Here is a 26,969-nt window from a genome sequence, read left to right as displayed (position 1 = left end):
GCTGTTTGTATGTGGCTGCTATGAAAGTGAACTGTGTTTGCGTGTGATTCATTCCGCCAATTCTGTTGGAAAACGTTTCTTGAACGAAACAGGGATAAACATATCTGAATTTGTCCAGTAGAAACTCTCGTTTGCAACTGTTGGACTATTACACCCTAGATCAGCTAGATGCAGGCAAGAGTGTGCAAGGTGGTAGGTATTGAATATGTCACTGTCTGTCACCTTGATTACTCAATTTTGTCTCAACCTGTGCACCTATGTTGCAAGCTTTAATTCATAGGCTAGGTTGTAGCAACCTCATGGTGGGTATAGGGAAATGTTGAGTATCATGTAGTAGCCTAAACCTGTCGATGTTACATTGAGCTGGATGGATGGAATATGAATGACGGTTATCCAATATGCAGTAATGGAAATAAGACCATGCTCATAATATGTATTACTCTCCCTCATCTTAAACTGACCGTTATCGGTTACCAAGTCACATCTCTGTAATAAGTGTCCCCTGAATGATAGAGAATGAAACATGGTTTAGGCTTACAGGTGTTTGATGACTGAGTTACTGGTAAATAACCCAGTCCAATTTACATATTGTAACAACATAACAATCCTGTTGCCATGGCACGTCTCCATGGTGTGGTCAGTTGCCATGGTCTGAGTGTGTGCCGTTCGGCCCAAGAGGGAGGGTCTTCTTAATGAGCTCCCCTCCCCCTTTCACGGTACCCAGGTGACGAGCCCTGTGCGCGCGCGCCTTCATTAACAATTAAACACACACACACACACAGGAGAGAGGAGAGAGAGACCATAGACACAGTGAAAACAATCTGCTCGGCATGCCATAGAAACGGCAAAGCAGGGTAACACTATCCTGGTCAATTGTTTATCTACCTATCAGCACCCATGGACTTATCTTCACTTCACAGAAGTTACGTTAAAGCAGCAGTCTTTTGTTGAAACACCTGCTTCTTGGTTAAAAGCTGAGGGATTGGGCTGGAGAAATGTAACCACTCTCAAATTCATATACATAGCTAAGGATGCAAGAACTGACTGTCCAGTATATAAAAATGATAGATTCAAGCATGTTTTGAGGCTTTACATTGTTTGTTTATGTTTACGATGTTTACAAACAGTGGAGTTAAAACAAGCTAATATTTTGTGTTCTGATGGGGTTTGACAGTTTAAGCTCATGAGGCATTTATCAAAAACTACAGTTGAAGTCAGAAGTTTACATACACCTTAGCCAAATATATTTAAACTCAGTTTTTCACAATTCCTGACATTTAATCCAGGTAAAAATTCCCTGTCTTAGGTCAAATAGGATCACCACTTTATTTTAAGAATGTGAAATGTTTGAAAAATAGAGACAATTATTTATTTCAGCTTTTATTTCTTTCATCACATTCCCAGTGGGTCAGAAGTTTACATACACTCAATTAGGATTTGGTAACATTGCCTTTAAATTGTTTAACTTGGGTCAAACGTTTCAGGTAGCCTTCCACAAGCTTCCCACAATAAGTTGGGTGAATTTTGGCCCATTCCTCCTGACAGATCTGGTGTAACGGAGTCAGTTTTGTAGGCCTCCTTGCTCGCATACGCTTTTTCATTTCTGCCCACACATTTTCTATAGGATTGAGGTCAGGGCTTTATGATGGCCACTCCAATACCTTGACTTTGTTGTCCTTAAGCCATTTTGCCACAACTTTGGAAGTATGCTTGGGGTCATTTTCTATTTGGAAGACTCATTTGCAACCAAACTTTGACTTCCTGACTGATGTCTTGAGATGTTGCTTCAGTATATCCACATAATTTTCCTCCTCATGATGCCATCTATTTTGTGAAGTGCACCAGTCCCTCCTGCAGCAAAGCACCCCCACAACATGATGCTGCCAACCCCGTGCTTCACGTTTGGGATGGTGTTCTTCGGCTTGCAAGCCTCCCCCTTTTTCCTCCAAACATAAAGATGGTCATTATGGCCAAACAGTTCTATTTTTGTTTCCTCAGAGGACATTTCTCCAAAAAGTACGATATTTGTCCCCATGTGCAGTTGCAAACCGTAGTCTGGCTTTTTTATGGCGGTTTTGGAGCATCTTCCTTGCTGAGCGGCCTTTCAGGTTATGTTGACATATGTCGTTTTACTGTGGAAATAGATACTTTTGTACCTGTTTTCTCCAACATCCTTTGCTGTTGTTCTGCGTTCATCTCTAGGAGACAGAATGTGTCTCCTTCCTGGGCGATATGACGGCTGAGTGGTCCCATGGTGTTTATACTTGCGTACTATTGTTTGTACAGATGAACGTGGTATCTTCAGGCGTTTGGAAATTGCTCCCAAGGATGAATCAGACTTGTGGAGGTCTCCAATTCTTTTTTCTGAGGTCTTGGCTGATTTCTTTTGATTTTCCCATGATGTCAAACAAAGAGGCACTGAGTTTGAAGCTAGGCCTTGAAATACATCCACAGGTACACCTCCAATTGACTCAAATGATGTCAATTAGCCTATCAGAAGCTTCTAAAGACATGACACAATTTTCTGGAATTTTCCAAGCTGTTTAAAGGCACAGTCAACTTAGTGTATGTAAACGTCTGACCCACTGGATATGTGATACAGTGAATTATGAGTGAAATAATCTGTCTGTAAACATTTATTGGAAACATTACTTGTGTCATGCACAAAGTAGATGTCTTAACAATTAATTTTAATGACTCCAACCTAAGTGTATGTAAACTTCCGACTTCAACTGTACATTCTATAAGAATCAATTGGTATACAGTACCAGTCAAAGGTTTGGACACACCTAGTCATTCAATGGTTTTTCTTTGTTTTGTCTGTTTTCTACATTTGTAGAACAATTGTGAAGACATCAAAACGATGAAATAACACATGGAATCATGTAGTAACCAAGAAAGTGTTAAATAAATCAACATTCAAATTATTTTAGATTCTTCAAAGTAGCCACCCTTTGACTTGATGACAGCTTTGCACACTCTTGACATTCTTTTAACTAGCTTAACCTGAAATGCTTTTCCAGCAGTCTTGAAGGAGTTCCCACATATGTTGAGCACTTGTTGGCTGCTTTTTCCTTCACTCTGCGGTCCAACTCATCCCAAACCATCTCAATGGGTTGAGGTTGGGTGATTGTGGCCAGGTCATCTGATGCAGCACTCCATCCCTCTCCTTCGCGGTCAAATAGCCCTTACACAGCCTGAAAGTGTGTTGGGTCATTGTCCTGTTGAAAAACAAATGATAGTCCCACTAAGCACAAACCATATGGGATGGTGTACTGCTGCAGAATGCTATGGTAGCGATGCTGGTTAAGTGTGCCTTGAATTTTAAATAAATCACAGACCGTGTCACCAGCAAAGCACCCCCAAACATCACACCTCCTCCTCCATGCTTCACGGTGGGATCCACAAATGCGGAGATCATCCAATCACCTACTCCTCATCTCACAAAGACACATCTCACAAAGACGCTGCAAATCTCAAATTTGTACTCATCAGAGCAAAGGACAGATTTCCAATGGTCTAATATCCATTGCTCGTGTGTTTAGCCTAAGCCAGTCTCTTCTTCTTATTGATGTCCTGTAGTAGTGGCTTCTTTTCAGCAATTTGACCATAAAGTTCTGATTCACGCAGTCTCCTCTGAACAGTTGATGTTGAGATGTGTCTGTTACTTGAACTCTGAAGCATTTATTTTGACTGCATACTGAGGTGCAGTTAACACTTCACGTATTCTCTGCAGCAGAGGTAACTCTGGGTCTTCCTTTCCTGTGGTGGTCCTCATGAGAGCCAGTTTCATCATAGCGCTTGAATGTTTTTGTGATTGCACTTGAAGAAACTTTCAAAGTTCTTGAAATGTTTCTGATTGACTGACCTTCATGTCTTAAAGTAATGATGGACTGTCGTTTCGCTTTGCTTATTTGAGCTATTCTTGCCATAATATGGACTCAGTCTTATATCTTCTGTATACCACCCCTACCATGTCACAACACAACTGATTGGCTCAAACGCATTAAGAAGGAAAGAAATTCCACAAATTAACTTTTAAAAAGGCACACCTGTTAATTTAAATGCATTCCAGGTGACTACCTCATGAAGCTGGTTGCGAGAATGCCAAGTGTGCAAAGCTGTCATCAAGGCAAAGGGTGGCTACTTTGAAGAATCTCAAATATAACATGTGTTTTGATTTGTTTAACACTTTCTTGGTTACTACATGATTCCATATGTGTTATTTCATAGTTTTGATGTCTTCACTATTATTCTACAATGTAGAAAATAGTACAAATAAAGAAAAACCCTTAAAAGAGTTGGTGTGTCCAAACTTCTGACTCGTAGCCTCCCGGGTGGTGCAGTGGTTAAGTGCGCTGTACTGCAGCGCCAGCTGTGCCACCAGAGACTCTGGGTTGGCGCCCAGGCTCTGTCGTAACCGGCCGCGACCGGGAGGTCTGTGGGGCAATGCACAATTGGCCTAGCGTCGTCCGGGTTAGGGAGGGTTTGGCCGGTAGGGATATCCTTGTCTCATCGTGCACCAGCAACTCCTGTGGTGGGCCAGGTGCAGTGCACACTAACCAAGGTTGCCAGGTGCATGGTGTTTCCTCCAACACATTGGTGTGGCTGGCTTCCAGGTTGGATGCACGCTGTGTTAAGAAGCAGTGCGGCTTGGTTGGGTTGTGTATTGGAGGACGCATGACTTTCAACCTTTGTCTCTCCCGAGCCCGTACGGGAGTTGTAGCGATGAGACAAGATAGTAGCTACTAAACAATTGGATACCATGAAATTGGGGAGAAAAAAGGGGTAAAATAAAAAAAAATTACAAACTTTTGACTCGTACTGTATATCTTTAATTTATCCAAAAAAGTCCAAAAATGTATGTAGCAACTGCAGTTTCCCACTCTAAGTACAATCAAATAAAACTCCGAGGGGCCATTTTGTGCTTTGCAGGTGCTATGTATTTTTTTTTCTTCTACAGTACAGGTTTTCGCAGTGTAGGTTTGCTTGAATTCAACCCCCCTCCCCCCATTCAGTATTTTTGTTTTGTGACAGGTGATGTTTTTGTACATTGGCCCCTTAGACTCAGACTTAGGTATTATGACTGACGGTTTTTATAGGATCGTCTCGCTCTACAATTATAACAGTAAGCAAAGATAGTGTTTGTCTGGCCTTTCATAGCTAATCAAAATGGAGCCGGCAGGAATTCTTCTAATCCATAAACCCTGGGAGATTTGAGTGTGGGCAGCCATGAGGGTTGTGCCCGCCTTGCCTCAGCCCTTTACTGCTCTGTACTTTGCATAAGAGCTCAACCGGGCGTTGTGCCGCGCTGTGGTTGGTTGGTCGGCGGCCTGAAGCGCTGATGTCACGGGTCGCTGTAGGTGTGCCTTATTCATGAGGGCCTGTGGGTAAAGTGAGAGGGCCAGGTAGAGTGACACAGTAGAGCGCAGGGGGACAAGGAGATCTGGAAATGTGGTGACTGCTGCTCTCAGTGCACCTCTGAGCTTCTGGGTCGGATCTGTCAAGACCAAGAGTACTACTGAGGGGAAAGAACTTAAACTACGGTAAGCCTAGAAGTGACCACAGCTTTTTATGTGAGTGACTTGGCTGTCATTAAGGGGAACTGTTGCATTTGAAGTGTTAATGCGAGCAATCTCTTGGTTTATTCCGACCTGCGCGGGTATTAGGGGTTGCTTTGTTAGGGAGGGAGGATGTGTTCTTTGTATGAATGGTTGTGTTGTATGGCATCTTTGCATATGGGGAACATACAGTACTAGTGTTTCCCCAGGGCCACTGCTGGTAAATTGTTGCCCCTACTCCCATCATTTTCAGGATGGTAAAACGTTTTTCAATGGAAAGAAATCACAAGCGAAACACTGATTACTCTGCATAGGTTCTGAGGGGAAAAGGAAGCTAACAAGCCAGACATATGACTTTGCAAAAGCATGTCACTTTATCAAATCAAGTTGGAGGTTGTTTTAAGGACCAGTCTTATGTTGCACAATGTCTCTTTTTTTTCATTAGTGAAGGCTTTTTCCTGCAATGATCCCCTCACTGAAACATACTTCATATGTATGATGTACTTGCTCATATCTTTCATATGAGCTACTGAATTATTGACAAAGTATGAACGCACACTTGAACGCTCATTGCTTCTCCATTTTAGTAGTCGTCCATGCAAATGAGATGTATGTTTCTGATGTTAGTAGTGGTCCATGCAAATGAGATGTATGTTTCTGATTTTAGTAGTGGTCCATGCAAATGAGATGTATGTTTCTGATGTTAGTAGTGGTCCATGCAAATGAGATGTATGTTTCTGATGTTAGTAGTGGTCCATGCAAATGAGATGTATGACACAGCGCGACCACATTGACCCGTTCAACAGTAAAGTAAGAAGAAAATACAGAAACCCGCTAAATGAACACAGATCGCGGTGTCTATCCAGCAGCCAGACATCAGTGTGATGGGAGGTGTTGGGGTTAAGGGTGGTTACGGTGGAGTAGGGGTGGTGGTCTTGAGACTGTACACGGGTCTGCTACCTATTATGATGTCCCTCAATCCCTCAGAGGATGACCATTAAACCACCTGTGGATTTCCCTACTCACATTACACACACGTACACACTTCGCTAAGTGCTGCTCTGGGACCTTGTCTCTGACAGCAGACGTAAGTCAACAATGTAAATGCACCCATAAAGCCACATAGGACAAGAAAATATAAAATAAACAACAGGACAATATAAAGGGAAAAGAGGGACGTCACAGTCTTTGGGGATCACTGCCAATTATTTCTGCCCGTGTGTACATTGTCTAGGATTTTAGACATCTGTTGGATGTCTCTAGGTTGTCTCTAGGAGGTACCTCTCGAAAACAAAATGAATGCGATTTAAAATGTAAATGTCAACATTTGCCAGTTGTGATGCTCTTGTTTTTGTGCGATTTGACAGGCAAAGTGAGTGTCTGAAATGAGGACGTTGACCCGATAGCTTCGAATGTAATCAACCGCATTCTCACTTTATTCACTTTCTATGAATATAGTATAATTCTGTATCTGATTGATTCGTTATACTCTGTGGACTATAAACAATGTACTTGTCTATCTATAGTGATAAGTACAGAGCCCAAAATAAGAAATCGTTTCCCCCTCGTTCTACTGCTTGGTTGTTGGGTGGTATTTCGTAGAGTACAACTATTTCATGTGTTTTTGTGAGCAGGACTTCTTTAAAAAAGCACACACTCGGGCTGTTCTATCTCACGGAGTAAGCCTGGCCATACTTAACTGAGGTGAGGAGATAGAAAGGAAAGAAAAGGCCCACACATCCCAGCTTTTCTTAGTCAAGCAATGCTTTCAATGCAAATAGTTGTAATGCAATACTTTGCATTAGGTAAATACACCCCCCCCCCCCCCCCCAAAAAAAAAGACGTAGGTGGAAAAGCACTCCATTGGTGTTTAGTACACAAGATTAAAACATATTGAAGAAGAGGTTTGGGATCAACTCATATTTACTTACTGAATTGAAATCAAATCCCACTGGGTACAGACGTCAGTTCAATGTCTGGTTTTGATTCTCATTTGGTTGATTTATCAACTAACCGTGAAATCAACAACAAATGTCACCATGTCATATGATTTGGGTTAAAGGTTGGGTGAAAAAAAGACTAAATGCCTTTAGGTTGATGACTTTTTGCAAATCCATTCAGTTTTCCATGTTGATTCAATGTTGTCACGTTGTTTGTTTTTTTGAAGTTGAAATGACGTGGAAACAAAGTTGATTCAACCAGTTTTTGCCCACTGGGATTGTCCCCAACCTTGGACTACAGCAGTATCTTCAATGGTCCTAGCTATCTTTGAAACATGGGTGTCCAATGAACTTTCTCCTCAACAAGTGGCCTAGAGAGCTCGGAATGGGAAAGTGAGAAACCCGGAGATGAAGGAGCCATCCCACTGGGCACACCATGTCATTTCAACGGTGAAATTTGGGTAATATTTGGTTGATGTTGATCAGTGAGATTTCAACCTTTATTTACCCACTCAAAAAGACAGCTATAAGTTTGTTGAATCCCAAGAACAGCCAAATTCCAATAGAAACATTTATTTTTGGTTTAGTTGTCATCTAAATGTGTTATCTGCGCTTTCAACTAGGGCCGGGACGTTACCAGTATCGTGATACTCGTTAGTATCGTGGCAAGGCAACAAAACAAGAAGCGGATTTAAGTTCTTTAGGAATGCAGCCCTAATGTTGATAACAAACATCATTATGTTGTCATTCAGAGTCACATGTATTTATCTTCCTAGCACACCCTATTTTACATACTGCATGTTTTTAAAGGACCAAAGAGTTTGGTCTGCTTTGTGTTTTCATTTTTGCCATGTAAAAAATATTTAGATACTGGTATTGTCCTGGCCCTACTTTCAACCATTTAAAAGCACAACGAAGGTCAAATGGGAATACAATGTCAGATATTTTGTATCTAATAGCACAACCAAATGACCTGGATGCCAGTTGAGATTACACTAAACGTACATGGTGCAAGTGATCAATGCTGTTCAAGTGTGACTTATAAAGTATGGTTAAATTTAATTTGCTCTGTTAAAACTACCCTTTGGATGACTTTGAAAGCAACAGTGAATATATTTGGTAAGAGGTCTATCAATAATTTTTATCATGTAACAATTTCAAAGATTTTACTGAGTTTCATTAGGCCCTGTTCTATGGATTTCACATGACTGGTAATACAGATATGCATCTGTTGGTCAAGTAGAGTAGAGGCGTGGATCAGAAAACCAGTCAGTATTCGTGTGAACACCATTTGCCTCATGCAACACATCTCCTTCGCACAGAGTTGATCGGGCTGTTGATTGTTGCCTGTGGAATGTTGTCCCACTCCTCTTCAATGGCTGTGCGAAGTTACTGGATATTGGCGGAAACTGGAACACACTGTCGTACATGTGTTCAATGGGTGTTGCCAGAGAATTGAATGTTAATTTCTCTACCAAAAGCCGCCTCAAGCATCGTTTTAGAAAATTTGACAGTACGTCCAACCGCCCTCACAAACGCAGACCACATGCAACCACGCAAGCCCAGGACCTCCATATCTGGCTCCACCCGGACAGCTGATGAAACTGTGGGTTTGCACAACCTTAAGATGTACAAACATGTACAAACATTTATGTACAAACATTCAGAAACCATCTCAGGGAGACTCATCTGCATGCCTGTCGTCCTCACCAGAGTCTAGACCTGACTGCAGTTCAGCATCGTAACCGACTTCAGTAGGCAAATGCTCACCTTCGATGACCACTGGCACGCTGGAGAAGTGAGCTCTTCATGGATAAATCCCGGTTTCAACTGAACCGGGCAGCAGACATAGGACCAACACTTTACATGTTGCATTTATATTTTTGTTCAGTATGTTATATATTTACTCACTGCTCATTGGCCCCTTTCTTGTTTCTACCCAGGAACTGACTCCAGGAGATCACCACGATAGGCTGCGTCGGGTGGACTCCAACAGAAAGTCTCGAAACTTCAACAAGCAGCCCAGCACCGGGGACTACTACAAAGCCCTGGGTAGCGACACGGTCGACAACCGTGGGATCAGAGCCATGGCGCCTAACGAGGAGGTAAGCAGGACCAGACAACAGGGGTTGTTCTCCAACTCCATTCCTGGAGAGCAAACTGGGTGTGCAAGCTTGTGTTCCAGCCCAGCACTATACACCTGATTCAACTTATCATGGTCCAGTTGATTGCCTGCAATTGGTGTGATAGTACTGGGCTGGAACACAAGCCTGCTCACCCAGTATTTCTCCAGGACTGTAGTATATTCACTGTAGAAGAGGGAGACGTTTGTTTGGGGGGTTCATGGGCTATTCCCCTCTTTTAGCATTTTAAATATTTTGTCTGGTGGTTTTGTGACAAACACAAGATCAGTTCTGTAATAGTCAAGTCACCGCACAGCGTTTTTAATCTGTTGATAATCAAAATGGCTGCCATACCATGCCCCATTAGAGTCAACTGGCTGGCACCAATAGGATTGGCTCCTGTAGCAGTCTGTCAGACCAGTGCATCCCCCAGTGACTGCCCTCTAATCTAGCAGAACTCTGTTCCTCCCAGGCCCCAATCCTCACCTCAACCCAGGTCTTGCTGTCTCACCTGACAAGCCAGCATAGTGCAGCACAACTCTGTCGCGGGACAGAGAAAGAAACTGCTGTCCTAAAGGGCCACAGACGGCAGTGTGTCTCTGTGTTACATAACATAACATCCGATACCAAAGGATACCTACCGCCTGATCTCCGCCCTGTTGTGAAAACTCACTTGCAAAACACAGGCACAAACAAACCGATTACTGTTCCATTATCCTCAAAGTGAAGCTAACCAGGACTGCACTGTACTACCAGGGAAATTACATTTTACTGAAAACTTGGCTTTATAATAAATCTGTGCTTAACCTTTCAAAGGTTGTGCTAAGGTATGCGATTTGGCTTCTCTTTGCTTCTTAATATTGCTGCTGCTGTAACATTGCTGCCACCCACTATGTGTTGTCTGTTTTCTGCTAGTCCACCACCACCCCAACTGTTTGGTTCTTCTTCTTGTTCCCGTTAGGGGGATTGGTATATCTCGCTCACTGCCTGTAGTTGATTAATAATGATAATAATTGACGCATTGCTCTGGCAGTAAGCTCCCCTGAACGAGCAGAGCCTAATGCCAAAACCACATGATTTGCAATCTATTTTCAAATAAATGGTTTAACGAATACGTGGGTTTCCTGTCTAAACAAAAAATATAGTCTATATAAACTAAAATGGTGTTTTAGATGTTGTGTGCTGAAAAAAGTGTGCAGATACATATTTCCACAGACACGCATCAGGAGGTCCTGCACGCACAGCCAACGGCCCCATAATGTCATAGGTATCGACGGTTTGGTGTCGAAGGCCACTATTGGGTGTAATCTACATTGAGCCAATTCGGACCTTGTGAGTCTACATGTAAAATTGGTGTGCACTCGGTGCACAAATTATGTTCAGAGGTGCCCTTAGTATCACTCAGTGGTGTAAAATGACTTTAAAGTAGTACCTAAGTAATTTTTGGAGATAACTTTACTATTTATATTTTTGACAACTTTTACTTTTACTTCACTACATTCGTATAGAAAAGAATGTACTTTTTACTCTACATACATTTTCCTTGACACCCTAAAGTTGTCGTTCAATTTTGAATGCTTAGCAGGACAGGAAAATGGTCCAATTCAAGCACTTATCAAGAGAACATCCTACTGCCTCTGTTCTGGCAGACTCACTAAACACACATGCTTTGTTTGTAAATGATGTTGGAGTGTGCCACTGACTGTACATTAAAATAACAAGACAATTGTGCCGTCTGGTTTGCTTAATATAAGGAATTTGAAATAGTTTTTAAAATACCTAAGTATATTTTAGCAATTACATTTACTTTTGATACTCCTCAGTATTTTTAAAACCAAATAATTTAAAACTTTTACTCAAGTAGTATTTTACTGGGTGACTTTTACTTGAGTCATTTTCTATTAAGGTATCTAAAACGCTCCCTGAAACACTTCAGCGAGCAGGCCTTTCTAATCGACCTGGCCGGGGTATCCTGGAAGGATATTGATCTCATCCCGTCAGTAGAGGATGCCTGGATATTTTTTTTAAATGCCTTCCTAACCATCTTACATAAACATGCCCCATTCAAGAAATTTAGAACCAGGAACAGATATAGCCTTTGGTTCTCCCCAGACCTGACTGCCCTTAACCAACACAAAAACATCTTATGGCGTTCTGCATTAGCGTCGAACAGCCCCCGTGATATGCAGCTGTTCAGGGAAGCTAGAAACCATTATACACAGGCAGTTAGAAAAGCCAAGGCTAGCTTTTTCAAGCAGAAATTTGCTTCCTGCAACACTAACACAAAAAAGTTCTGGGACACTGTAAAGTCATTGGAGAATAAGAACACCTCCTCCCAGCTGCCCACTGCACTGAAGATAGGAAACACTGTCACCCCTGATAAATCCACCATAATTGAGAATTTCAATAAGCATTTTTCTACGGCTGGCCATGCTTTCCACCTGTCTACTCCTACCCCGGTCAACAGCACTGCACCCCCCACAACAACTCGCCCAAGCCTTCCCCATTACTCCTTCTCCCAAATCTGCTCAGCTGATGTTCTGAATGAGCTGCAAAATCTGGACGCCTACAAATCAGCCGGGCTAGACAATCTGGACCCTTTCTTTCTAAAATGATCTGCCAAAATTGTTGCCACTCCTATTACTAGCCTGTTCAACCTCTCTTTCGTGTCGTCTGAGATTCCCGAAGATTGGAAAGCAGCTGCGGTCATCCCCCTCTTCAAAGGGGGTGACACTCTTGACCCAAACTGCTACAGACCTATATCTATCCTACCATGCCTTTCTAAGGTCTTCGAAAGCCAAGTCAACAAACAGATTACCGACCATTTCGAATCTCACCATACCTTCTCTGCTATGCAATCTGGTTTCAGAGCTGGTCATGGGTGCACCTCAGCCACGCTCAAGGTCCTAAACGATATCTTAACCGCCATCGATAAGAAACATTACTGTGCAGCCGTATTCATTGATCTGGCCAAGGCTTTCGACTCTGTCAATCACCACATCCTCATCGGCAGACTCGACAGCCTTGGTTTCTCAAATGATTGCCTCACCTGGTTCACCAACTACTTCTCTGATAGAGTTCAGTGTGTCAAATCGGAGGGTCTGCTGTCCGGACCTCTGGCAGTCTCTATGGGGGTGCCACAGGGTTCAATTCTTGGACCGACTCTCTTCTCTGTATACATCAATGAGGTCGCTCTTGCTGCTGGTGAGTCTCTGATCCACCTCTACGCAGACGACACCATTCTGTATACTTCTGGCCCTTCTTTGGACACTGTGTTAACAACCCTCCAGGCAAGCTTCAATGCCATACAACTCTCCTTCCGTGGCCTCCAATTGCTCTTAAATACAAGTAAAACTAAATGCATGCTCTTCAACCGATCGCTACCTGTACCTACCCGCCTGTCCAACATTACTACTCTGGACGGCTCTGTCTTAGAATACGTGGACAACTACAAATACTTAGGTGTCTGGTTAGACTGTAAACTCTCCTTCCAGACCCATATCAAACATCTCCAATCCAAAGTTAAATCTAGAATTGGCTTCCTATTTCGCAACAAAGCATCCTTCACTCATGCTGCCAAACATACCCTTGTAAAACTGACCATCCTACCAATCCTCGACTTTGGCGATGTAATTTACAAAAAAGCCTCCAATACCCTACCTAACAAATTGGATGCAGTCTATCACAGTGCAATCCGTTTTGTCACCAAAGCCCCATATACTACCCACCATTGCGCCCTGTACGCTCTTGGCTGGCCCTCGCTTCATACTCGTCGCCAAACCCACTGGCTCCATGTCATCTACAAGACCCTGCTAGGTAAAGTCCCCCCTTATCTCAGCTCGCTGGTCACCATAGCATCTCCCACCTGTAGCACACGCTCCAGCAGGTATATCTCTCTAGTCACCCCCAAAACCAATTCTTTCTTTGGCCGCCTCTCCTTCCAGTTCTCTGCTGCCAATGACTGGAACGAACTACCAAAATCTCTGAAACTGGAAACATTTATCTCCCTCACTAGCTTTAAGCACCAACTGTCAGAGCAGCTCACAGATTACTGCACCTGTACATAGCCCACCTATAATTTAGCCCCAAACAACTACATCTTTCCCTACTGTATTTAATTAATTAATTTATTTTGCTCCTTTGCACCCCATTATTTGTATTTCTACTTTGCACATTCTCCCATTGCAAATCTACCATTCCAGTGTTTTACTTGCTATATTGTATTTACTTTGCCACCATGGCCTTTTTGCCTTTACCTCCCTTATCTCACCTCATTTGCTCACATCGTATATAGACTTGTTTATACTGTATTATTGACTGTATGTTTGTTTTACCCCATGTGTAACTCTGTGTCGTTGTATGTGTCGAACTGCTTTGCTTTATCTTGGCCAGGTCGCAATTGTAAATGAGAACTTGTTCTCAACTTGCCTACCTGGTTAAATAAAGGTGAAATAAATAAATACATAAATCTTTACTTTTACTCAAGTATGACAATTGGGTACTTTTTCCACCACTGGTGTCCCTATCCCAGAAAGACCCTAGATTATTTCATATTCACTGCATTATTATGGGCGCACATTATTATTCCCACGGGGTGTTATAGACAGCAAGTGTCTAATTGGGCCGTCATTATAGAGTCAACTACTGTACATCTGTCACAGTATCATTCTCCCTCTCCTCCCACATACAATAATGTTATGGGGCGAGCCAAGCACTGCTAGACTGTCTATTGGCATGTCTTTCTGTGCAATCAGGGGTGATACGGTTCATTGGCTCCTTCCATTATTACAACTTCCTTTCCAGCTGTCAAGGAATGAGATGATAGAAAGATCACCATGGGGGCTTTTTTTTTTTTTACGGTGCAAAAATTGGGAGATGTTTACCAAAAATAATAAATAATTAGCTCCATTTCTTCTTTTCCGATGTCCAATGCAAAGGGAGCGATTTTATGGATGGGTTATAAGCTAACAGTAGTGCGTGTGCGATTCAATGACAAAAATAGCTTTTGACTCAGTGTCCGAGTATTTAAAATGATATTTTTGTAACATCTCTACATTTTAGCTCTGTCAAAATGAGACCCTTCATATTTAAGATGGACAGGTATCTGTTATGTTTTGACTGGTGGAATACGAACTAACCATTTTCTATTTTATTTTTTATGATCCAATCAGGGTTCTGTGCTATTGGAGGAGCCAACCGACAGCCCCGCCCCCAGCCCGGAGAACGGCACCACGGAGGAGTTGTCCCTCCCTCCTCCTCTTCCTCCTCTCCCACCTCCCCTCCCCATCAGCAACCCCACCCCGGCACCCCCTCCTCCCCCACCACTGCCCTCGGAAATGCCCACCTACCAGTACAGCCCTTCCTCAAACACCAACCAGCGACGCCCCTCCTCCTCTTCAGGAAGTGAGTGCCCACTGCCGCTACCTGTAGCTTTCGCGCCTTTTCTTTATTTTGCTTTCCCCGTTTTCCCTTTCTCTCTGTTATGACAGAGACATTGTGCTGTGACATTCTGAATAAAAAAAAATGTCATGTTATATTTGCTACTGTATTTTAAATGGTTCATTATGTATTTTTTTGCCTGGCCATTGCATTTCACAGATGGCAAAACCTGTGCGAAGTGTCAATAGACTCCTCTGCTCCCCCTGATAGTGCAGTTATTCCTGGAAAGCTGAGTTGGGGCAGGCACAAAAACAATGTGATCTCACTCTGTAGAGACAGAGAGATGAGTCTGGTCTTACCGTCCCAGATAACTGATTACAAATGTATGCCCTTGCTCAGGGCTACCGTTACCTTGAGAACCGGTTTAGTGTTCAGCCATTTCCTTAATTGCCCCCATCTCTCTCTGCCTTGACTGACTGACACTACCTGACATGGCTGCTCTTCGCCATGGTTGCTCGTCGCCCCTGTCTGCTCCCTCTGTTCTAGTTACAAAGATGCTGGTTATTTTCTATGCTTCGTGGGGAATTTGAATTTGGGGAAATTTTCAATTGAGTAGTTATGCTCTGCCCCAAAGCTTGCTTCATCAGGTAGATGTCAAAGAACGTTTTGACCACAGAATGCAGATGTTGCTTGTTTAGAACTGTCCTCAGGTAAGAGGCCGGCAAATTGTTCCATTCCAGAGATTGGGGGATCGATGACGTCAGCCTCGAAAGTTTTTATCTCTATGGTTTTGACTTTCTCAAATATGATTTGTCCTCTTGAACGTGAAACTCATCTGTCTTCTACTAATGAGCGCTCTTATTCCTCCTCCTTCAATTGTGTTCATGGTCCCATCCCTCTCCTCCCCTCTGGAACACCTGCTATCTGACTGCATGTGCCTGCCCCTTCTCGCTCTCCTCTTATCTCTCTCTCCACTGCTGCCTCTCCAAGGCGGGGCGTTTCTGTCCCCCTCTCCTCAGTCAGAAGGCGGCCCACTCAAGGTGATGAAGAGTAAGTACTGGGAGCTCCAATTCAATATGACTTTATTTATCCCCTCGTGGGCAATTAAGGCGGGTCTCAAATCAACATCCTCGTCCTCCCTCTGGACAGATGTCCTGTCTTTTAACAGTTCACACCGTTTCCTTCCTTCCCCCTCCTTTCTTTTACATCCACCTGCCATGACGCTTGTCTCACTGTCGGCCCGCTTGAGACTGTTTGTCATTGTCGACACAGTCTCTTGGGCAGAAAACGACAAAACACAAGGGGTCAGCGGCAGTATCCTGGTTAGTTGGCAGGATATAAAGGGTTAGTAAGAGTCACATCAAAGTAATAATAGATGGGTAGATGTGGATCAAAGGGCTTATTTAAATGAGGTGTGTGGACATACACAGTATAGAGCGGACATGATTCCCCTCTTCAATGACATGGCTAAGAAGCATCGAGCATATCCGTTCTACGGTACTTAGATATATGTATCTGAAACCTCCCGAAATAAGTAGCCCCAATAGGACCAGCAACACGTGTTTCCTCCTGATGAGAGAGGGTTAATGGGGGGTAAAGGGACTTCAGATGCTTCCATGGCCCTTAGATGTGGCCTGCAGCAGTATAACCATTAGAAATGAACCATAAACCTGGTGCCATTGCATTCCCATTGCTGTGCTATTGCGGTCCCATTGCTGTGCTATTGCGGTCCCATTGCTGTGCTATTGCGGTCCCATTGCTGTGCTATTGCGGTTTGAGTTGGGTTCCGTTGTGTTCCCATTAGCATCACACACAAACACACTCACACTCTCTCTCACACACCAGTCCACACCTGTCATCCTTGCCTCTAGAGAAAATATCACACCACACAAAACTGAGCTTTCTGCATTTGTAGACTCTGAATCGCTAAAGCTGAGCTTGTGCTCCGCAATGAAAAGTTGCCAGGACCAAAAAGACGAAGGTAGCCCCATCGGCGGGTAATACCACCAGTTGTCAGGGGCCGCTATTTTATGGATATTTTTGTGTATGGTCTGTGTGGATTTATATCTACATATATATATATATATATATATGAAACATACATGGTTAATCTGTAAAATGAATGAGGTGAATGTGGCCTGTAGCTTTTTGTTTTAGAATAGATGATGGGCCGTAATGGTGCTTTGGAGCTGGACGGGTCTGCTTCCTGATCTCGCTTTATGTCAATGGTCAGGCTGGCTGGCTGTGTGTGATCAGGCTTCTCATTGGACTAGGCTGCTCATTAGCTTGCCTGACTGAGATCTCTCCCTCCTTCTAATCTACCGGCAGTGCTAATGCGAGCAGGGGTGAGGAAGGGGTGGGGCTGGAGGAGGCAGGGTGAGGCAAACGGGGGAAGTGGGGTAAGGCTGGATCTTAAATCCAGGCCCAGTTTGGCAAGCCGCTCGCTGTCGGCGCCAATTACCACTGATTCCTTTGGATTTCTCCCCAACTACGACGGGTCCTTTATAGACAGCTGCTCTCTTTTCTGTGGGCCGGAGAGGGAGATGGGGAGAGCGCAGGAGGGAGAGGGGGGGAGGAGGGGGAGTAAGAAGGGGTGGGTGACTGCATGAAGCTTTGCCCCGGTTTCTCGGTCAGCCTGTTGCCGTTGCTTCGCAGCAAGTCGGGTTTTTGCCTCCCCGGCAGGCAGGAATTAATGAATGATCCATAGTGTACTGGATCGTCAAGTTGAGAGGAGTTTTATAACTTAAACTCAGGTGATGTATCTATCCTACTGTTTTATTTGTTTTGGGTGAGCTTTATGCCTTGTCTGTCATTGGGATGTTAAAGATATGACCTTAGGTGTCTGAGAAAAGGTATGATGAGTCTTGTTATTCAGTTGTGTTAATTCTATTATTGTATAGTTTAGTGTTGGACCTGTTGATTGAGTTGTCAGTCTGATTTGGTTTCAAGGTTTCAGGTAGCCCTTGTTGATTTTACCTTTAATTGTTAATGTTATTTGAAAACGTTGGTGTTATCTACACTGAGTTAGTTGGTTTGCTCTTATTTGTCAGTAAAAAATATTGAGTTGCACCCCATTTTGCCATCAGAACAGCCTCAATTCATCAGGGCATGAACCCTACAAGGTGTCGAAAGCGTTCCACAGGGATGCTGGCCATGTTGACTCCAATGCTTCCCACAGTTGCCAAGTTGGCTGGATGTCCTTTGGGTGGTGGAGCATTCTTAATACACACGGGAGACTGTTGTGTGTGGAAAAACCCAGCAGCGTTGCAGTTCTTGACACACTCAAACCGGTGCGCCTGGCACCTACTAATATACCCTGTTTAAAGGCACTTAAATATTTTGTCTTGCCCATTCACCCTCTGAATGGTACACATACACAATCCATGTCTCAATTGTAAAAATAAAATATAAACTTCTTTAACTTGTCTCCTCGCTTTCATCTATACTGATTGAAGTGGATTAAACAAGTGACATCAATAATGGATCATAGCTTTCACCTGGATTCACTTGATCAGTCTGTCATGGAAAGAGGAGGTGTTCCTAAGGTTTTTAACACTCAGTGTATATACACAGTACACCCATTAGTCGCTTAACTAAGTGCCTTTGCCATATTTAAAAAAAACATTTTACTTGTTCAATATGACAGGCATTGCATAAATACATTTCTCAGGTAACTCAACCATTGTTCAATAACTGTTGTTGTGTTAATAGACAGTCACCATTGTCACTCGATGCATTCTTCAGACAAATCACCTGTTGGCATTACAGGATGTGTTCATTTCTTTACCAGATAGAAAACCTCTGTTTCTCCAATGTCCTTTACACGAGTACAATGTCCAAACAAAGTGCTTTTGTTTTCTAGATTTAACAATTAAATAGCAGACCCAATTTTTAGGGCACTATTCTGTCGTAAAGAGATTGGGGCTCGTGGCAGCGAAACAGGATTTTTTAGTTTTACACAATGAGCTGTTACGGTCGCTGTGCTGGAGCATTCCTAATCTGTGCATCTTGATTGTCTGTTTCGGTTTGGTCGCGTGAAATAATTTGCTGTAGCATTTTCTCAGTTGCAGCATATTGGCAGACTGTGTCAATCTATCTCTACATTAGCTCTAGAGTGGTGCAAATTCTTGTTCTTTCCCTTGGAGTTGCACACGCAGATTATTTGCAGATTTGCCTAAATATATCATCCGGTGCATGTGACCCTTCTGGCCAAAATAGTTTTTCGCTTAGTTTCCAAACCATATGATCATTGGAGATGAATTGAGTAGAACCCGAATGCGGAGGCTCCATTATAGTCCTGTCACAAGGGGTGTCATTTTACTCCAAGTGGAGCCAAGCAGGCACTCAAAAAATGATACAATAAAAACAGCATCAAGGCTCCTCTGCACTCATCTCCTCTTTTGCGTTTCATACAAGCCTTAGGTCAGTATTGTGTCTGCCACTGACCGATGTGCAGATGAAATATTCAACAGCCAGGTGTCTACCAGTGCCCAGTGTCAATCACCACCAAGTCTCACTCTCTCGCTCTCCCATCTCTCTCTCCTCTTTCTCTCCTCTTCTCTCTCCCTGACCGATTGGCAGATGAAATATTCAACATCCAGGTGTCTGTCAGTGTCACTCGCCACTAGGGCTGTGGCGGCCACAAAATTTTGTCAGCTGGTGATTGTCAAGCAAATAACTGCCGGTCTCACGGTAATTGACACCGTTAATTAACATAAACACATTTAGCATCTCCTGGCTTCTACACATAGCCTACAAGCCACTGATGTAGACCTTTGGAACATCTACATTTTTAAAAGTCTGATAAATTCATGTAATATAGCCTACACCTTCACAATAAATCCATTATTTATTTTAGACAGGTCTAAAGAAACATGATATGAAGAAAATTTTGTCTATTTCAGAAGAACAGAATAGCATACTCTGAGTTGTCCTGATCTGGCAATGCCATATGGCATGGCATAGAACTACGTGGCATTATTTTGTAGTATTTTATAGTATGAAGAGTACAATTGAACAAAGCTGAATAAAATAGAAAGGATATTTTCTCCAAATGATTTGAGGGAGTGCGAACATGCGGCTATTCTGTGTTGAGCGGTTAAGAAACAGCTTTGTCTATATGCTTAATTTAGAGTTATTTATTTAACTTTAGTTGTAATGCAAACAGTGTAAAAACAAAATGTATGTAAAAACAAAAATTAGACATTCTAAGGCTGCAAAATGCGACTAATGATGATTTGAAAAAAGTTGCATGAAGGACATGAGCTATGCTTTTTTTTTGTGTGTAGGCTGTACACACGTCATCAGTCTCTCATTCACAATTTGACAAGCATGTGATAATGCCTCAAATTTCCCAGGAGGAATCCCCTTTGTGTGGCTGTAATGCCCACTAAAAGAATCCATGCCTTTTGCGGCCGTTTTGCCCTTGGGCTGAATATAATAATTTGCATTCCCTTCTCCATGCGTGCTGTGTGCTCACGCACATGGCTCTCCGTCACGTGATCGGTCTTTCTCACAGGCTACAGGTGAAGACGGACACATCGGGGACATACTTTTCCATTTCCAAGGCGCATATTGAAGATATTGGAAGAACTGTCCACATTTCCTTTTCGGCCAAGAAGTAGGCCTAATGAACGGCAAAAGTACTAGCCTATGTCAATCTACTATCCCCCATAGTACAAAAGTTGACCTATTATTTTCTGTGTGAGAAATAGATATTCCAAACATAGTCTGGGACAGGTGTGGGATGTGATAGATCCCAAATTAATACAACCTCTAGCATCCCCCCAAAAATGTACACAATGTGGCTGGCGCAACAGATCAGAATGTTTAGCTTAAAATGTTGATCAACTATTGGGCTATTTCTTCACATTATAAGCGCAGCAATGCGCACACGGCAGTAGGCTATAAGCTCGAATGTTCCTTTAGCGGGAAAACGCCTTTATCAAAAGTGACCGCTTCATAATGCTTTTATTATGAAGGTGTATTTCTATGGTGAAAATGATCCCCACAAACCTCAAACTCACGCGCTGCGTATGTATGCCAGTTAGGGTCTACACCCTTTGTAAAGCGGATTAATGTGCTTCATTTTAAGAAGTTATTTGGTCACTTTTAGTTGTGATACAAACCTTATCAAAACATATAGGCCTATGGACTAGGCTACATGAGGTGTGGGTCTATGATTTTAAAAAGTCGCATAATAAAGGTATGCATTGTTTCTTGCTTTACGCTGGGCATCATTCACAAGTGATAATATACAATTGATGGGCTAATATTGTCACCCATCCCACTATTCTTGATTTAATCTTGTCTTTACATATACTAAATAATATGTGTGAAATTAGTTTTGATTTAGAAGTGACCATTATCATGCACCTGTCTCGAAGCAGAGGCAGGGGGAAAAAATCCATGTAATCCATGCACTTAAATAGCAAACGGAGGACGCTTTTCCCATGGTTATACTCCTATACTCCTGTTGTTAAGACAAGCAATGTGCTTAATATTAGGAAAGTTAAGATATGAATATAATAGGCCTAGCCTATAGAAAACTGATGGGATCCTCCTCTTTTTAATAGAAACCATCACTCTGTTTTCTCGTGCAATTGCATAGCCTATAGAAATGTTGCGCAACATGAAGTGTTTGATTAGATTTTTGATTACAATTGCATTCATGTCAGAGTTATTAGAGGGACAATAGAGTGCTGAGTTCCAGGCAGTTAAGTTAGCAAGTATGGTAGGTTACTAAGGACCATTAGCAGCATTAGAGCTTGGCGGTCACGTGGAATTTGACTGCCTTCATGACTCGTGACTGCCGGTGTGGCGGTAATACGGTCACCGTTACAGCCCTACTCGCCACCAAGGCTCTCTCTCTCCCCTCTCTCCTAGCTCTCTCTCCTCAATCAATCAGTCAAATGTATTTATAGAGCCGTTTTTTACAACAGCAGTTGTCACAAAGTGCTTATACAGAAACCGAGACTAAAACCCCAGAGAGCAAGCAATGCAGATGTAGAGGCACAGTGGCTAGGAAAAACTCCCTAGAAAGGCAGGAACCTAGGAAGAAACCTAGAGATGAACCAGGCTCTAAAGGGTGGCCAGTCCACTTCTGACTGTGCCGAGTTGAGATTATACTGTAAGAGTACAAGGTCGGGTATAGCCCGCGATGATCTCCCCACCGCATGAGCCCAAGGACAAGAAGGATGGAGATGTGCAAGCAAGCTAGTGATTCAGCCCCCGTAATAGGGTCGGAGGCAGAGAATCCTAGTGGAGATAGGGGAGCCGGCCAGGCAGAGACAGTAAGGGAGGTTCGTCACTCCAGTGCCTTGCCGTTCGCCTTCGCACCCCTGGGCCAGACTACACTCAATTATAGGATCTAGCTCTATAGCTCTATAGGAGAAAGTTATATAGGAGAAAGCCCAGCATCCAGCTGTTTGCTTAGAAATTATAGGAACAATAAGGAGGACTGCATCTTGTGACCATTGCCTACTTGTAGGTACAGTGGGGCAAAAAAGTATTTAGTCAGCAACCAATTGTGCAAGTTCTCCCACTTAAAAAGATGAGAGAGGCCTGTAATTTTCATCATAGGTACACTTCAACTATGACAGACAAAATGAGGGGGAAAAAATCCAGAAAATCACATTGTAGGATTTTTTATGAATTTATTTGCAAATTATGGTGGAAAATAAGTATTTGGTCACCTACAAACAAGCAAGATTTCTGGCTCTCACAGACCTGTAACTTCTTCTTTAAGAGGCACCTCTGTCCTCCACTCGTTACCTGTATTAATGGCACCTGTTTAAACTTGTTATCAGTATAAAAGACACCTGTCCACAACCTCAAACAGTCACACTCCAAACTCCACTATGGCCAAGACCAAAGAGTTGTCAAAGGACACCAGAAACGTTTGGCTTTTCCAGGAGAGGGACACCATGCAAATAGTCCAAGTAGCCATTTGATTATCTGTTCAGGAGTCTTATGGCTTGGGGGTAAAAGCTGTTGAGAAGCCTTTTGGTCCTAGACTTGCCATGCGGTAGCAGAGAGAACAATATGTGATTGGGGTGGCTGGGGTCTTTGACAATTTTTAGGGCCTACCTCTGACACAGTCTGGTGTACAGGTCCTGGATGGCAGGCATCTTAGTCCCAGTGATGTATTGGCCGTACCCACTACCCTCTGTAGTGCCTTGCGGTCGGAGGCCAAGCAGTTGCCGTACCAGGCAGTGATACAATCAGTGCTCTCAATGGTGCAGCTGTATAACCTTTTGAGGATCTGAGGACCCATGCCAAAACTTTTCAGTCTCCTGAGGGGGGATGGGTTTTGTTGTGTTCACGACTGTCTTGGTGTGTTTGGACCATGTTAGTTTGTTGGTGATGTGGATACCAAGGAACTTGAAGCACTCAACCTGCTCCACTACAGCCCGTCGATGAGAATGGGGCGTGCTCGGTCCTCCTTTTCCTGTAGTCCACAATCATCTCCTTTGTCTTGATTACGTTGAGGGATAGGTTGTTAAGCTGGCACCACCCGGCCAGGTCTCTTATAGGCTGTCTCATTGTTGTCGGGGATCAGGCCACTGTTGTGTCGTCTGCAAACTTAATGATGGTGTTGGAGTCGTGCCTGGCCATGCAGTCGTGGGTGAACAGGGAGTACAGGAGGGGACTGAGCATGCACCCCTGAGGGGCTCCAGTGTTGAGGATCAGCATGGCAGATGTGTTGCTACCTACCCTCACCACCTGGGGGTGTCCTGTCAGGAAGACCAGGATCCAGTTGCAGAGGGAGGTGTTTAGTCCCAGGATCCTTAGCTTAGTGATGAGCTTTGAGGGCACTATGGTGTTGAACGCTGACATATAGTCAATGAATAGCATTCTCAAGTAGGTGTTCCTTTTGTCCAGGTGGTGAGGTGCTGCCATTTCTGTGCAGACTCAGGACAACTGTTTTTGAGAAATATCCATATTCAAGGAAGCTTCCGTAATTTGTTTTCAAATGATCATGATCTTTTCATCTAAGAAGTTCATGAATTCATCACTGCTGAAGTGAAGGCCAACCTCACTCAGGGAATATTGCTTTTTAGTTAACTTTGCGACAATTTTTGATTGTTTGTTTTTATTCTCCTCAATCAAGTTAGAGAAATAGGGCAGCAGTGAGGGCTTTTTGTTATTGCATGGTGCCGTCTTTCCAAGCTAGTCAGAAGACTTACAATTTGCGCCATTTCCGTTCCAGTTTTCTGGAAGCTTGCTTCAGGGCTCTGTATTTTCTGTATACCAGGGAGCTAGTTTCTTGTGACACATTTCTTTTAGCGGTGCGACTGCATATAGGGTATTCTCGGTTAGGTGGTTAACTTCTTGCGTCGAGCAACCCCGTATCCGGGAGCGTAATCATAGCCTCAAGCTCATTACCATAACGCAACGTTAACTATTCATGAAAATCGCAAATGAAATGAAATAAATATATTGGCTCACAAGCTTAGCCTTTTGTTAACAACACTGTCATCTCAGATTTTCAATATATGCTTTTCAACCATAGCTACACAAGCATTTGTGTAAGAGTATTGATAGCTAGTATAGCATTAAGCCTAGAATTCAGCAGGCAACATTTTCACAAAAACAAGAAAATAATTCAAATAAAATCATTTACCTTTGAAGAACTTCAGATGTTTTCAATGAGGAGACTCTCAGTTAGATAGCAAATGTTCAGTTTTTCCAAAAATATTATTTGTGTAGGACAAATCGCTCCGTTTTGTTTATCACGTTTGGCTAAGAAAACCCCCCGAAAATTCAGTCATTACAACGCCAAACTTTTTTCAAAATTAACTCCATAATATCGACAGTACCATGGCAAACGTTGTTTAGAATCAATCCTCAAGGTGTTTTTCACATATTTATTCGATGATAAGTCATTCGTGGCAGTTGGGTTTCTCCTCTGAAGCAAATGGAAAAATACACGCAGCTGGAGATTACGCAATAATTGCAACGGAGGACACCAAGCGAGCACCTGGTAAATATAGTCTCTTATGGTCAATCTTCCAATGATATGCCTACAAATACGTCACAATGCTGCAGACACCTTGGGGCAACGACAGAAAGTGTAGGCTCATTCCTTGCGCATTCACAGCCATATATAAGGAGACATTGGAACACAGCGCCTTCAAAATCTGGGGCATTTCCTGTTTGAAATTTCATCTTGGTTTCGCCTGTAGCATCAGTTCTGTGGCACTCACAGATAATATCTTTGCAGTTTTGGAAACGTCAGAGTGTTTTCTTTCCAAAGCTGTCAATTAAATGCATAGTCGAGCATCTTTTCGTGACAAAATATCTTGTTTAAAACGGGAACGTTTTTTTATCCAAAAATTAAAAGAGCGCCCCCTAAATCGAAGAAGTTAACTGATTTTTGTACCACAACGTCCTTTGGTAGGTGGAGGGAGTCTGGAAGGGCAACAAGGAATCTTTGGGTCGATAATCCTTGGTTGGGGTCTAAGCTAATTTTTTGTTACCATTAAACGTAATAAGATGTGGACTTCTCCATGAGAATATTGAAGTAGCCAAAAATGTGAATGTTATCTGCCATGACTACAAGTTCCGATAGGAATTCAGGGATCTCAGCGAGGAACGCTGTATACGGCCCAGGAGGCCTGTCAACAGTACCTATAAAAAGGGATTGGGTAGGCTGCCTAGATTTCTCCCCCCTCTCTCTTTCCTCTCTCCCCTTACTCTTTCTTCTCTCTTTCTTCCCCCCTTGCTCTCTCTCCTCTCTCGTTTGCTCCCCTCTCTCTCTTCCTCTCTCTCTCCCCCTGCCTCACTTTTCCATTCATTTTTTTGTCCTCCCCAGGCAACAAATCTTTCAACATGATGTCCCCCACCGGAGACAACTCTGAGCTGCTGGCCGAAATAAAAGCGGGGAAGAACCTGAAGCCCACTCCACACAGTAAAGGCTACACCACTGTCTTCTCCAACAGCGGCCCGCCGGGCAACGACGTAGGTGGCACAATATCTACAGGAAAGGGAAAGGGGAATACCTAGTCAACTGATTTAACCCAACCCCTCTGAATCAGATAGGTGCGAGGGGGCTGCCTTAATCGACATCCACGTCATCGGCGCCTGGGGAACAGTGGATTAACTGCCTTGCTCGGGGGCAGAACGACAGATTTTTGCCTTGTCAGATGATATGTTCATTGTAGCAGACACTTTATCCACACTCAACAAATACTAATGATTCACATATTCTGTATGGGTCAAATCCAAACGTCAATTTATGTCAAATTTTCACTTGCTTAAGTGTTAAGTGTCAATGTGAGACTAAGTGAAAATTTGACTTAAGTAGAAGTTAGGATTCACTCCAAGTACGTATTCAAGGGAAAATATGGTTCTGTTACAAACTCCAGCATGCTCCAACGAACTGAGCCATCAGATTGGATAGTGTTGTATTAGCAAAGCAGTTTGACTCATTCTGGAAAATTAGGTTCAGTAATCTGTGTTGGAGGTAATATGGGATCGCTAGTCACTTAGTCCTTCTTTAAAAGTGACATTCAAACAGCATTCTATCATGTGGTCTGTTGTCGTTGACAATAAGAAATGTTCAAACAAACTGTGCCATCATATCTACTTGCCAACGCAGGAGTTAGCGGTTGTAGCCAGAGTAGGATAGCGAGACTCATCCCCTTTGATGTTGTCCAAAAGTGCTCGTCTTACTACTGACCGTTGGAAGAGCAAAGCCAAAACACAGAAATATTAATCCCAAAGATATACTTGTGAGGGAATCGTGACTTTTTAGCTCAGACAGTAGTAGAAGTAGTCAGAACGGAGTATTAGGAGAGACCGTAACTTTGTGTACTGCCAACATAGAATCATTGTTTGCAGTAAGCCAAGGGAAACGGTTATGTCATTATAACCAGGTTGTACAGCTAAGACTGGAAGTCATTCTAGGCAATATCCACAATGCTACCGCATCTGAAACTGTGTTCAATTATAAAGGCTTCTGC

General features: G+C 43.0%; 1 protein-coding gene across 2 annotated transcripts in view; it reads left to right on the top strand.

The window, feature by feature from the left end:
* The window catches only part of espn (espin), a 100,869-nt gene that overhangs the window by 44,868 nt on the left and 29,032 nt on the right, over positions 1-26,969 (top strand). Inside the window, exons 8-11 of one of the 2 annotated variants that reach the window (XM_090184373.1) lie at positions 9,445-9,606; positions 14,796-15,027; positions 15,994-16,053; positions 25,820-25,965. In XM_090184373.1, the coding sequence (XP_090040499.1) occupies positions 9,445-9,606; positions 14,796-15,027; positions 15,994-16,053; positions 25,820-25,965 (600 nt within the window). The remainder of the gene's footprint in view (positions 1-9,444; positions 9,607-14,795; positions 15,028-15,993; positions 16,054-25,819; positions 25,966-26,969) is intronic. The other variant, XM_090184372.1, reaches the window with a different exon arrangement.

This window comes from Oncorhynchus mykiss, chromosome 9 (assembly GCF_057628025.1).
Source record: "Oncorhynchus mykiss isolate SJ-2025 chromosome 9, ASM5762802v1, whole genome shotgun sequence".
NCBI lineage: Eukaryota > Metazoa > Chordata > Actinopteri > Salmoniformes > Salmonidae > Oncorhynchus > Oncorhynchus mykiss.
Note: the sequence above shows the minus strand (reverse complement) of the source record. Positions and strands in the feature narration are given on the sequence as shown.